Genomic DNA, 14,432 nt, shown 5'->3' with positions numbered 1-14,432 from the left:
TGTTCTCAAGAATCTATCTATCTATATATCAATCATTAATTATAGGGGTTGGGAATCTGGCCTAGTGGCCAGAGTGCTCGCCTCATATACATGAAGCCCTGGGTTCAATTCCCCAAAACCATATATACAGAAAACGGCCAGGAGTGGCACTGTGGCTCAAATGGCAGAGTGCTAGCCTTGAGCAAAAAGAAGCCAGGGACAGTGCTCAGGCCCTGAGTCCAAAGCCCAGGGCTGGCAAAACAACAACAACAACAAACCAACAGAATCATTAATTTAAGGTAAACACTAAGTTGAATTTTGATATTAAAAATCACCTAATTTAGAAGACAGCTCTGTGAACTCTGACAAATGTATATAATTATGTACCACCTCTTCAAGGTTAAAATTTTGAACAATTTATTCTCATCAAAAAATAATCCATGCCAGGCAGCAGTGACTCATGCCTGTACTCCTAGCTATTCAGGTGGCAGAAATCTTAGGAACAGATTCTAATTCAGCCTTGGTAGAAAGTTTTGTGGAGCATTTACCTTCAATTAAAAAAAAAAAAAACTAAACCAGAAATGAAACCATGTCTCAAGTGGTAAAAGGGTAACCTTGAGCAAAAAAAAATTCAGGGATGGTACCCAGGTCCCAGGTTCAAGCCCTGGAACAGCCACAAAAATAAAATGAAAGTTTCCAATAACTAATGCTGGGGATGTGGCCAAAAGGGAATCCTACTTCATTGTTGGTAGGAATGTAAACGTGTTCAACCACTCTGGAAAAAGGTATGGAGGTTCCTCAGAAGGCTAAAAATAGAGCTCTCCTACAACCCAGCACTCTCACTTTTGGCCATCTACCCAAAGGATTACAAGCAAGACCACACTAAAGCCACCAGCACAACAGTGTTCATTGCAGCACAATTTGTCATTGCTAAAATATGGAACCAACCCAGATGCCCCTCAGTAGACGAGTGGATCAGGAAAATGTGGCACATATACCCAATGGAATTCTATGCTTCTATCAGAAAGAATGACATTGCCCCATTTGTAAGGAAATGGAAGGACTTGGAAAGTTTCCAATAGGACTTTGTGGATGTCCTCCCCCCTTCCAAAGCCTGCCTATTCCTGACCTGTAACCTGTTCCTGTCTCCACTTTTAAATGTGCAGTGTGCTGTTTTATGACCAAGCTTCTTGCAGAGCAGAATGCCTTTGAGGTTTTCCATGTGGTTTGCATATCCATGACTTGCTGTCTTCCATACTGAGCAACATCCCATTATGATGTACTCAGTCTGTCTATTCCCCAATGGAGGAGCACTTGGCTTGTTTCGAGTTTAAGAAGACTACACTCAGTCCACATACCATTTACATATCGGCTCTTTTGTGATAATAGAACTTCATTTGATGTTAGCAAATTCTATGGAATAGGACTTTATCCCATGGCAAGGGCATGTCACATTTTATGGGAACCCGCTCCACAGTCTTCCAAAGGAACTGTGCCATCGTACTCAGGCAGAGAGCCTACAACCATCTGTGAAAAAGGTCCTGGAGAACATTTGTCCAAATGACTGGTAACACTGACTATGGTACTTTGACATACAATGATTTTTTCCATGTTAAATGTCTCAATATTATAAATTATGTATCACTTCTTTTTTAAATTTTTATTGTCAAACTGATATACAGAGCAATTACAGTTTCATACCTTAGGCATTGGATACATTTCTTGTACTGTTTGTTACCTTCTCCCTCATTATGCCCCTCCCCCTCCCCCTTTCCCTTTCCCCCCATGAGTTGTTCAGTAGATTTACACTAAACAGTTTTGCAAGTATTGCTTTTATAATCATTTGTCTTTTTTCCCTGTGTCTTTCGATTTTGGTATTCCCCTTCAGTTCCCTAGTTCTAATACCTGTATACATGGTTTTCAATGTAATCAGATAAGATACAGACATAGTGCAGGTACAACCACAGAAAGAGGATACAAGAGGATCATGAACAATAGAAGCTACGGTTTCACATCACATGTTGAAAGTAATTACAACTGTGATTTAATAGTCATTTCCATAACATGGAGTTCATTTCACTTAGCATCATCTTTTTTGTTCATAAGGGTATAACTATTGGACTCTTGTGATCCTCTGCTGTGACTAGCCTAAACCTGTGCTAATTATTCCCTATAAGGGAGACAATAGAGTCCATATTTCTTTGGTTCTGGTTCACTTCACTTAGTATAATTTTTTCCAAGTCCTTCAATTTCCTTACAAATGGGGCAATATCATTCTTTCTGATAGAGGCATAAAATTCCATTATGTATATGTACTACATTTTCCTGATGCAATCGTCTACCGTGGGGCCTCTGGGTTAGTTCCAAATTCTAGCTATGACAAATTGTGCTACGATGAACATTGTTGTGCTGGTGGCTTTAGTGTGTTCTTGTTTGTGATCTTTTGGGTAGATCTTTTGGGAGATCTTTTGGGCTGCTGGGTCATAGGGGAACTCTATGCTTAGCCTTCTGAGGAATCTCCATATTGCTTTCCAGAGTGGCTGAACCAGTTTACAATCCCACCAAAAATGAAGTAGGGTTCCCTTTTGGCCACCTCTCCTCCAACATTTGTCATTGTTAGTTTTCTTGATATAGGACATTCTTACTGGGGTGAGATGGAATCTCAATGTTGTTTTGATTTGCATTTCTTTTATGGCCAGTGATGTAGAGCACTTTTTCATATGTCTCTTGGCCATTCTCATTTCCTCATCAGAGAAGTCTCTTTGTAAGTCTTTAGCCCACTTGATGAGGGGGCTATTGGTTCTTTGCGGTTTTGTTTTGAAAAAATGTAATTTCTTTAGTTATGCATGTATTGTAGATGTGAGGCCTTTGTCCGTTGTATAGCCGGTAATGACCTTTTCCCAATCTGTGGGCTTTCTGTTTATCTTGCGAGCTAGGTCTTTAGCCCTGCAGAAGCTCTGCAGTTTGATGAAGTCCCATTTGTCCATCCTTTCCTTGATTTGACGCATTTCTGGGTCTTTGTTAAGGAAGTTCCGTCCTATACCAAGGAGCCCAAGTGTTTCTCCTACTCCTTCCTTTAGTGCTTTCAGGGTATCTGTTTTAATATTGAGGTGTTTGATGCATTTGGAATTGATTTTGGTGCAGGGTGATATATAAGAATCTAGTTTTAGTTTGTTGCATGTGTTGAACCAACAGCTCTCCTAGGTTCAGGCTGCTCGCAGAGGGCAGGGACCTGAGGCTAGGGAAATGCTAACACCACTGAGGTAACTTCTCCTGACCGAGCGCTCTACTTCCATCCACCACGACAACAACAGATTTGAAACTCCAACCAGGGTGAGTGACCATTCTCCTGAAGCTTGGAGTTTCCATAAAGCCACTGGGCTAGGTCATGGGGATCAGCAATTGTGGGTGTTTGGAGTCAACTGATCTCTAGTCCAGCTCTGCTGGTCACTCATCAAGTGGGGGACAGTCTAAAATGCTTCAGGAAAGCTGCTCAAATTTGAGCCCAATCTTACATATTTGGAATATTTTGCAGGACTTACCTAAGTTCTATGAGCGCTCAGGCAGATGAAGTTCTCTCTCTCTTTTTCTGCCTCTCTCTAAACTCTGCCTGCCTGCCTGCCTGTAACATAGGATGGGTTGGTGCTAGCTTCCAAAGGTACAATTATTTGTTTAACATCTGCTTTGAAAGACTCAAAAAAAGGTTTTCTATTCTTGTTATTGATGTTAAGTTTGGAGACTCAGTTAAATTCTGCTTGTTTGGCTAAATCGTAAGTTTTCTCTAGCATTGAGCACATAGTTGACAATAAAATTGGTTGGAGGTGGAAGCCCGCCCATCCCCCAGGTGAAGGGCATGCCAAATTCCTGGAGGCTGGGCAGGGACTTGGAGTCTCCAGCTCCTGGTAACCCTGCCCCACTCTGAACTCTGGAACTGTAGCCTTGAAATTCAAAGGTGCCTTGCAATTCAAACGCTGGAAGGTGAAGGTGTCTTGCTGTGATCCTGCCGTCTGTGTTCTGTTCATATCCTGTCTCCCATCTCCTGGACCTTCTCTGGTCATAGCGTCCCACTTCAGCTCCCCATGGGAGCTGAACTGGTTTCTCAAAATGTGGCTTCTCGGATAATCTGTGAAAATTTTGGTTTGCTGGAAATGTTTTTTGTTTACTAACTAACCACGTGGTTCTAGAACATGGGCAAAATAATATCATTTGCCACTGGAATTGCAGAAACTTACATGGCCAATTAAAGAACAATTCTAAGCGCGCCCCAAAGCTTGTGTACTACTGTCTGTCTGTCTGTCTATGTCTATCTGTTGAAAAAAAAGAGGAATAGGTTTTAAACACAAACTGATATGTTTGGGTGCAAGCAAATGTGTCTAAGAAAAACTCCAAAAGGTTCTAATATACAGCATGTGATATAAGTACAATGATGTAAAACCAGTGTGTTATTTTTTATGTCTATCTATGCTAAGAGTCAAGTGTACATCTGATCCTGACAATTCTTTGGTATAGACTAAGATTTTGCTTCTCCATTTTCCCCCTTTTTTTCCCTGTGCTCTCATAAACTCTTTAAGATCAAGGGACCAGAGTCATTTTGGAACAAATGTGCAGATGTGGCTGCTAACCTAGGTTTGTCTGACCCAGGATTGATATTTTGCTCTATAGGATACAGGTCAACTTGTGTGCTAGCTGGGTGGACCGTGGCAGTCTGTGGCTACAGGAAGCTGCCTCCACAGTCTGCTCCCAAACAGCCTGGTTTCACTATTTTGTGACTAGGAAGATGGTTAAAGGCCCAAGTCTCCTAAAATCTGTTTGAAGTTGTCACCCTGCTAAACCAGTAGGGCACCAGCCTACAAAAGCCAGAATACTCAGAGTAAGCAACCAAGGAATACTGGGAGGTTTCAAATGTCTTTAACCAGTCTGTGTAGAAATTTGCAGGCAACCCAGCAGGAGGTGTGACAATCTATCCAGGGGACTCTGAGAGATGCCACTACAGCCTTACCCAGATGCAACCCATCTCTCCTGCTGGCCTGCTGATTTGGGATGGAAGACACAGCCACTTCAGATCCACTGAAGTTGAGACATTTACATTGTCCTGACCTTTTGCCCTCTTGATTGTTATTCATTTGTGTTTTCTTTCACCTGCCGGTAAGGTAAGGTTAAGTAATATGAATTGATTTAATGGCGCATGGATCTCATCCAACCTGCTGTTCTCTAAGTGTTACAGCAGAACTCTGGCAAGTATTTGTTGGTCATATTTGAGGTCCTTATTATTTTACTAATCAAAAATTACAAATTAAAACTTCTCTTTTGTGCACTTTGCATGATTTTCAAAATTTTCTGGGAGATATTAATTGGCTTCACCCTTATCTTAAATTATCCACAGCTAAATTATAAACCTTATTTGATCTATTAAAGGGGGACCATCCAATCAGTGTGAGTTTTAAGAGAGGAAGCAGGCAGTTCTGCTTCCATATGGATGCACTCATCGCCTTGGCCTTACACTTCATAGGCATATGTTCTTTCAAGTTCTTACTATCTCAAGTTTTTACTTTAAAATATTTCTCACGCTGAGGTTTGAATTCAGGGGCTTGAATGTGGTAGGCATGTGCTCTACCAAGTGAGTGATTTCCCCAGACAATTCATACTTGAGTTATCTTTATATTTCTTCCTCTTTTTCCTAGAGCTAAGCTCATACTACACCAATGGGCAGTACCTACGCGTCATGCATAGTGAGGCGACAGACCTGCATCACCATCCACTGCTTGAGGTCGACTTTCATTGAAATTTACTCTGACTGATCTTGAAATTCACTCCATAGAAGTGGAATGATAGATATTTGCCACCATGTCTGACCCTTTGCTATCTTTTAAGTAGGCTTTATGGTAATTAAGGTTGAAATGTGTGCTTAAACATTCCACTGGTTGTTAACTACCTTGCTTAAGTGCTGGAAGAGGGCCAGCTATCTGTGGAACTGGCCAGGGACACTCATCACTATGACTATTTCTGCAATCATGTGTTTCCTTCCTTTCTTTTGGGCATCAGCATTATGTCTTCCTGATTCATTTATCATGTAACCTTTCTTCCATACGATGGAAGTCTATTTTATTTCATAAGAAAGATTTCTTCCTTATTCATTCTCTTCTCCTTTCTTTTTCTAAGAAGAATTTGGAGTATGGAAAGAGCTGTGGCCCTCCTATGAGCTCTCCTTCCATATGCTGTTATTGGGCTATCATGCAGATTCCACCTTGTTTGTCACATATGGCCCCCTACAACTGTAATAGGACAGAGAGATATGGACCACGGTGACCTGGAACAAGATGTGGGGCTGGTCTTTGCAATAATGACTACAGAGACCACTTTAATTTTATTTGCTTCACCTGGTGTTTCCTTGGACCAGGATAAGAGCCTACTGTGTCAGACCCTGTTTCAGATCCACTAATAAACAGCTGAGCGTGGTAATGTTCACTTCCCATTCTTCTGCTCTAACATTTGAATTCTTTCACATCAGCAGAGAAATTGAAGGGTGCGAACCTTAGACTTTGCTGAAACCACAGAGATCCCAGAACAGGAGCTCAGCAGCCAGGCCCCTACTGCAGCTCAAGTTGTGCACAGCTCCCCGTGTGGTTTCTGCCACTGTGTCACTCAGAGCACAGTAGTACACAGCAGAATCAGCCACCAGGACTTTGGCTTTCTTCAAGTGAAAGGAGATGGCTTTTTTATCATACATGGCTTCAAATCCTTTGTGGCTTCCCATCTCATTGGCCTTGGTGACTTTAATAAGGAGCTGGGGACCTTCTCCAGGGTACTGGACATACCAAAACAGAGTTGGGTACCCTGTGGTTGTATAAGTGCAGTTTATGGTCATGGAAGCCTCTTCTGACACAGTCACATGGCCTTGCTTCTGAATCACAGATTCTCCACAAGCCCTTCCTAGGAGAAAAGGAGAACAGTGACACTTTTGGAATTAAACTCTTTAACTGTATTTATGTTTAAATATTTTGTTGAATTTATAGAAGAAATGATCCAAATTTTAAAGTTGATTTTACTTACCAAATATTAAGAATATCACAGTCACTAAGCCTGGAGAAAGTCTCATCTTTAGAGTATCACCAATGTTCTTGAGTGATCTAGAATGTTGAAGTGATCTAGAATGGGCAAACCTCAATCTACAGCTCACACATAAATGAGCTTGTGTTAGGAGGCTGCTCCCTCTGGTGGACAGGGACTGAACTGGGGTGAAGATTTTCCTGGTTTTCTCCCAGTCAGAAGTAGGTCGTCCTCCCTGACGTCATTTTTAAGTCTTAAGTCAGTATTCAAGTGTTCTCTGTCAATCTGTGGTACAGAAATGGTGTTTTTAGGTCTTTAGACATGAATGTACTTTAGAAGACTAACCCTGTGTCTGTGTGTGTGTGTGTGTGTGTGTGTGTGTGTGTGTGTGTGTATGTGTGTCTGTATGTAAGTAGCTGAGAAGATATATCAGTTGCCTCAGATTTTTTTTTGGCCAGTTCTGGGTCTTGGACTTAGGGCCTGAGCACTGTCCCTGGCTTCGGTTTTTGTTCAAGGCTAGCACTCTGCCACTTGAGCCACAACACCACTTCTGGCCTTTTCTCTATATATGCGAGGAATCGAACCCAGGGCTTCATGTGTACAAGGCAAGCACTCTTACCACTAGGACATATTCCCAGCCCCTGCCTCAGGCATTTTTTAACAGAAGCCTTAATATCCTCATGTGATCATTGTGAGCCACCATGCTTACCACTGTGATATCTTAGAAATGTTTTGCTTGAAGTCATATTAAGTGATAAGAGGCCAAGTTAGTATTGAATGAATCTCAGTTTTCAGTACTGTTTCCCAACACAGAGAACAGCAACTAACATCCTAGGTGCCCAATGCATATTTGTTAATTGAAACAAAAAGTTGAATGGGTAGTATGGTTGAAACACCATTCATGAAAGATGTTATCACCATGCACCAAGATCAACTCAAAATGGATCAAGGACCTCAATATCAGACCTGAATCCTTGAAACTACTGAAGGACAGAGTAGGAAAGACGCTAGAACTTATAGACACAGGAAGGAACTTCCTGAATATAGTCCCAGGGGCACAACAAATAGGGGAAAGACTTGCCAAACGGGACTACTACAAATTAAAAAGTTTCTGCACAGCTAAGGACATAGCCACCAAAATAGAAAGACAGCCAACGATATGGGAAAGGATATTTACAAGCACAGCAACAGACAAAGGCCTGATATCTGTCATCTACAGAGAACTCAAAAAACTAAGCCCCTCCAAACCCAATAAACCTATTAGGAAATGGGCAAAGGAGCTAAAGAGAGACTTCACAAGAGAAGATATAAAAGTGGCAAAGAAACACATGAGGAAATGCTCAACATCACTGGTAGTAAAGGAAATGCAAATAAAAACAATCTTGAGATACCACCTCACCCCAGTTAGAATGGCCTATACTCTGAACTCAGGCAACAACAAATGCTGGAGGGGGTGCAGGGAAAGAGGAACCCTTCTTCATTGTTGGTGGGAGTGCAAATTAGTACAACCAATTTGGAGAACAGGATGGAGGTTTCTCAAAAAGCTGAATATAGACCTACCCTATGACCCAGCCATACCACTCCTAGGCATCTATCCTAAACAGCAAGTCACAAGATATCAAAAAGACATGTGTACTTCCATGTTTATCGTGGCACAATTCACAATAGCCAAAATATGGAAACTACAAATCGTCTAGGGCGCATAAGCTCTTTTAAATGTTTTAACACTTGAATACCTGTTTCTTCATACCAAGCTTCAGATAAGTTTACAGGAAGCATAACAAATGGTGGTTGCTTAATAATAATTACAGAATCAGTAAGACCACTACACAAGCAATTTGTAAAAGAACAGTTAGTGCAGGTAACATTGGAATACATGGCTCCTACAGAAATATTAAAAGGTCCATACATAATAGCATAAGGGGGTGTTACACAACTCATAACATTTTTTAAAGAAGTAGAAGTGGGCCAGGAGATATTGTTTAGGGCAGCCACTAACATCCAGACATGACGGTGACGGTGTCCATTCGTCCACCACAGACCTGGGTTGTACTTGTTGAGATTCGCTCCGGACCAGTCCATCAGCTGAGAATTAGTTCCTGAAATATTGGTTATAAAAGGGTGATCATGTCTACACTTTATGGGGTGCAGTTCTCCCGTGGATTCTACAATTTGAGAGGAGTTGATGCAGCGAGGTATCATGAAGGACGAGGTAGAATTGGCATGTACAGGAAACCCAGTAGGCAATGAAGTCATTCGTATATTATATACTTGACTATTATCAGGAATCCAAATTCTATGATTTATGGATTGCATTACAGTACAGCCTGGAATATAACTGTTGGAGTCAGTTGTAAAGCATAAAGGGGTTCCAATGCCAGAAGCTGCAAAATCTCCCATCTTAACCTGCTGGACAAAAGGGTCTGGAGCTGTACCGTATGCTGATCTGTTGACATGGACGAACACCTCAGCTCCCTCCCAGGTCGCAGGGTGCACAATCGGTGGATCTGGCAGTAAGCCCAGTAGGTCAGCGCTTGTGCCGTTCTGATGAGTTTCCATAATCCGAACACAACGCTCAGGTAGCCAGCGGGCATCATTTTCATCCTGTGAGAAAACAGACATGTCCTCGACCCCATGTCAGTACCAGATCGGCCCTGTGCCAAGCACTTGTTAAAGGATCTTTCCACTTAACTTGGGCAAAAGCTCTTTACTCTCTATTTTCCCAGAACCGCTGTGCTGCAGAGTGGCCATTGCAGTCCAAATTTAAAAAATGTAGTATGAATAAAGTATGAGAAAGTATATTAACAGGAGAGAAGGGGTATAGTTTCCCCCCCTTTTAATTTAGAAATTTGGTGTTTTAACAAACCGTTGGCCCGTTCGACAATTCCTTGACCATGAGGATTATAGGGAATTCCTGTAGAGTGAACAATTTGGTAAGATTTGCAAATGCTTGAAAAGCTTGTCCAACATATCCCGGACCATTATCAGTTTTAATTTGTTTAGGAAGTCCCATAGTGGCAGAGGAGCATAAGGCATGGGAGATACAATGTTTGCCAGCTTCTCCGCTAAGAGGAGTAGCCATAATAAAATTAGAGTAAGTTTCTATTGTAACATGGACAAAGCGGAGCCGTCCAAAAGAGGGGATGTGGGTAACATCCATTTGCCAAACATGGTTGGCCACTAAGCCTCGAGGGTTGATGCCATTGGAGGGCACAGGCAGGAAAGTAGCACAGTTGGGACAAGTTTTTACAATTTAACGAGCCGCCTCACATGTGATATGAAATTGCTGACATAAGGCACGACTGTTTTGATGGTGGGAAGCATGTGATTGCTTTGCCAAGTCAATTTGAGAAAGAAAAATTTGGGTAGCCTCATCTGTAATAGCATTGTCCTCACTTAATGGTAAGAAGAGGCAAAGTGAAGTAATTTGTTGGAGGGACAATGATGTGAAATTGTGCCCACAAAATTGGCCCAAGCAATGGCTCAGGAATCACAATGAGTATAAAGCCATTCTTGCTCTTGTAAAGTATAGGGGATATAAATAACCTGTGGATCTCGTCCAAGATACCTACAAGATTTCACACAGCACATATGGACTAAGGTGGCTACCAATTCATAATAAGGAATTAATACTTTTGAAGGAGTAGCAGGCAAGGAAAACCACAAAAGGGGGTCCCTTCTGCCAAAGGACCGCTGTTGGAGAATGAGGTGTAGTTAAAATATAAGCTTCCCAAGGGGCTGAGTAATCTATATAATTTACATGTTGGGAAGAAATGGCAGAATTTACTATGCTCAAGGCTTCGGCTGCTTCAGTTGTCATTTCTCTGGGAGATGTAGGGTCAGGGTCCCCCTTCAACACACCAAATAGAAGGAAAATTTTGGCGAGTAGAAGAGAGAGCCCGTGCTACAAAGCTTTGACACAAGGTGGGGCTATTCGCCATGCCTTGGGGCAACACCAGCCAATGGTACGGTTTCATGGGTTCTTTAAAATTAGTAGAGGGGACACTAAATGCAAAGCTTTTGCAATCTTGAGGAGCAAGGGGCATGGTATAAAAACAATTTTTTAAGTCAATTATAATTTTGTATGTATTTTGAGGAATTGCCATAGGAGAGGGCAAACCTGGTTGTAATGCCCCCATAAGTTCCATAGTGGCATTTACTCGTCGGAGATCCTGTAGGAGTCTCCATTTACCAGATTTCTTTTTTAACTACAAAAATAGGCGAATTCAATGGGGAGGTAGTAGGGCAAATGTGGCCCAAGTCCAGCTGTGGACAATTTAAGATAAGGGCGAAGCCAATTAATATCTCCCAGAAATCTTTGAAAATTATGCAAAGTACATAAATGAGAAGTCTTAACCTGTAATTTCTGACTAGTAAAATAATAAGGAGCCAAAATATGACCAAGAGGGATTTTTATTTTTCTCTGCCTGGGCTGGCTTTGAACTATCCAAAGAGTCTTAGGCATAAAGGCCCTTTTTATTTCCAATTAAAGCAACAGGAGAACAAAAGGAGTAGAGTTTACCTTTAAGTTGCTAAGAATTGACCACCAAGTAGTTGCCAGAGTTTTGCTGTAACACTTAAAGAACAGCAGACTGAATGGGGTCCATGTACCATTAAATCAAATCATATTATTTAACCTTACCTTACTGGCACGTGAAAGAGAAAACAAATGAATAACAATAAAAGTCTCAGCTTCAGTGGATCTGAAGTGGCTGTGTCTTCCATCCCAAATTAGCAGGCCAGCAGGAGAGATGTTTTGCATCTGGATATTTCTTTAGTAGAGTTCCCTGGATAGGCTGTCACATTTCCTGCTTGTTGCCTGTAAATTTCTACACAGACTGGTTAAGGGCATTTTTAAACAGATTTTAGAAGGCTTGGGCCTTTAACCATCTTTCTAGTCACAAAGTCCACACAGATTGAAGGCCAACCAAGTCTGTTCTCTGTAGCAGCCAGGGCAGTTTCTGAGTCACAAACAACTCCCAGTTTGGGAGCCTACTGTGGAGGCAGCTTTCTGTAGCCATAGACTGCCACGGTCCACTCAGCTAGCACACATGTCAACCTGTATCCTATAAAGCAAAATGTTAATTTTGGGTCCGGAAAATTTAGGTTAATAGTCACACCTGTGCAGTTATTTCAAAATGACTCTGGTCCCTTGATCTTAAAGAGTTTATGAGAGGACAGCAAAAAAAGAAAAAAAATGGAGAAGCAAAATCAGTCTATACCAAAGAATTGTCAGGATTAGATGTACACTTGACTCTTAGCATAGATAGACATAAAGAATAACACACTGGTTGTACACTATTGTACTTATATCATGTGCTGTATATTAAAAGCTTTTGGAGTTTTTCTTAGACATATTTGTTTGCACCCAAACATATCAGTTTGGGCTTAAAACCTGTTTTTTGTTTTGTTTTTATGTTTTACCAACACATAGACATAGACATAGACATACATACACATACAGACAATGTGCACACATTTTGGGTCCCGCTTAGAATTGTTCTTTAATTGGCCATGTAAGTTTTTCTGGAATTCCAGTGGCAAATGATATTATTTTGCCTATATTCTAGAACCACATGGTTAGATAGTAAAGAAAAAAAAATCTTTTCAGCAAACCAAAATTTTCAGATCATCCGAGAAGCCAAATTTTGAGAAACCAGTTTAGCTCACAAAGGGAGCATATGGGAGACAGGATATGAACACAGACAGTGAGCTCAGAGTAAGACACCTTTATCTTTCAGCATTTGAATTGTAAGGCACCTTTGAAATGCAAGGCCACAGGACTCCATGTCCCTGCCCAGCCTCCAGGAATTTGGCATGCTTGTCACCTGGGGGACAAGCCAAACAAGCCAAACAAGCAGAATTTAACTGAGTCTCGAAAACTTAAACATCAATAACAAGAATAGAATACCTTTCTTTGAGTCTTTTAAAGCAGATATTAAACAAATATCGATACCCATCCTATGTCACAGACAGGCAGGCAGAGTTTAGAGGGAGGCAGAAAAAGAGACAGAGAGAACTTCATCTGCCTGAGCGCTCATAGAAGTTAGGTAAGTCCTGCAAAATATTCCAAATATATAAGATTGGGCTTAAACTTGAGCAGCTTTTCTGAAGCAATTTAGACTTGATGAGCAACCAGCTGAGCTGAACTAGAGATCACTTGTCTCCAAACACCCACAATTGCTGATCTCCTTGACCTAGCCCAGTGGATTTATGGAAAATGTAAGCTCCAGGCTAATGGTCACTCACCCTGGTTGGGGTTTCAAATCTGTCCTGGTGGATGGAAATAGAGAGCTCAGTCAGGAGAAGTTACCTCGGTGGTGTTAGTATTTTCCTAGCCTCAGGTCCCTTGCCCCTGCTAGCAGCCTGCACCTAGGAGAGCTGTAAGTCTGCCAGGACTCCCTTTAAAGGAGTTTGTTGTTCTGGATGAAGCTGTGATAATAGAGCTATACTGATTTCAACATATTCTCAACATGAGTCAATCTATCATTAGTAAGCTCATTGCATAATTTCTCCTCAGTGTCTGAGCCATCTGAGTCTTCCTTACTATCTAGCCTAGTGGGTTCAGGTCTTGTTAATTTTCTCAGCTCTTCCCAGGCAGCAGCATACGCTCCCGGAGCTGGGCAACACTCATCAGGTCCCTGTTCAGTTTCTCCAATTGACTGATCGAATTTAATCTATTCATGTCTAAGATCTAAGCAATCTCGCACCAGATACCAAAGAATAATAGCATCCACTGAGGTTTTCTCAGGGCCAGTTGCATCATAATGTTCCCCTCCCTTTTTTTTTTTTTCAATTTTCTAGCAAGTTTCTAAGTTATTGGTTCCTTCCTCCAGGAACTGGGGGCATGCTTCCTCAATAAAGTAAAAGAAACGTTCTAAGTTACTTTGGCCAACTTTCACTGCCCAGGCATTAAGCATGCCTTTGGGGGCCTGCACATATAGCATGCAGCCTATACTTTATCCCATAATTTCTTACTCCCGACAATACTCTCTCCTCCCGCTCTCCTTCCCAAGTAATCTGACGTCCTTACCTGAGCGGGGGGTCCTCGGCCATCATCCCAGGCTTCAGGTCCCTGTTCCAAGGCGCCACACCTGCCGAGCCAGCCGGCAGTGAACGGGAATCCTGACTGAGGGCGGCGAGGATCAAGGAAAAGGAAAAATACAAGACAAGAGAAAAAAGACAAGAGGGAAAGATGGGGTACGGGAGGTCTGCATCTCGAGATTGAAACTCAAGACTGCAGCAACAGTTTATTCTCAACTCCCAGCTTATATGCAGTTTTGGAACCAGGGAATAGCATAGGGTTGTTAAAATTCCAGAACACAAAGAGGCTTTGAAGTTTACAACATTTGATTACAGTAAACACAAGGTAACAAAGCAATTCCGGACAGTGGCTGTGGACTTTG

At 41.7% G+C, this 14,432-nt stretch overlaps 1 gene segment (V, D, J or C); it reads right to left on the bottom strand.

Moving 5' to 3' along the window:
• Positions 1-2,720: 2,720 nt before the first annotated feature.
• On the bottom strand, positions 2,721-14,082 carry LOC125366976 (the record flags this gene model as incomplete). The annotated part of the segment is given in 4 exon segments: positions 2,721-2,737; positions 6,622-6,909; positions 7,030-7,124; positions 14,060-14,082. Coding segments are annotated over 4 exon segments (423 nt in total), but the record flags the coding sequence as incomplete, so codon positions are not given.
• Positions 14,083-14,432: the final 350 nt, after the last annotated feature.

The sequence above is a fragment of the Perognathus longimembris genome, chromosome 18 (assembly GCF_023159225.1).
Source record: "Perognathus longimembris pacificus isolate PPM17 chromosome 18, ASM2315922v1, whole genome shotgun sequence".
Taxonomy (NCBI): Eukaryota; Metazoa; Chordata; class Mammalia; order Rodentia; family Heteromyidae; genus Perognathus; species Perognathus longimembris.
The sequence above is the reverse complement of the archived record's forward strand: the minus strand, read 5'-3'. Positions and strand labels throughout refer to the sequence as shown.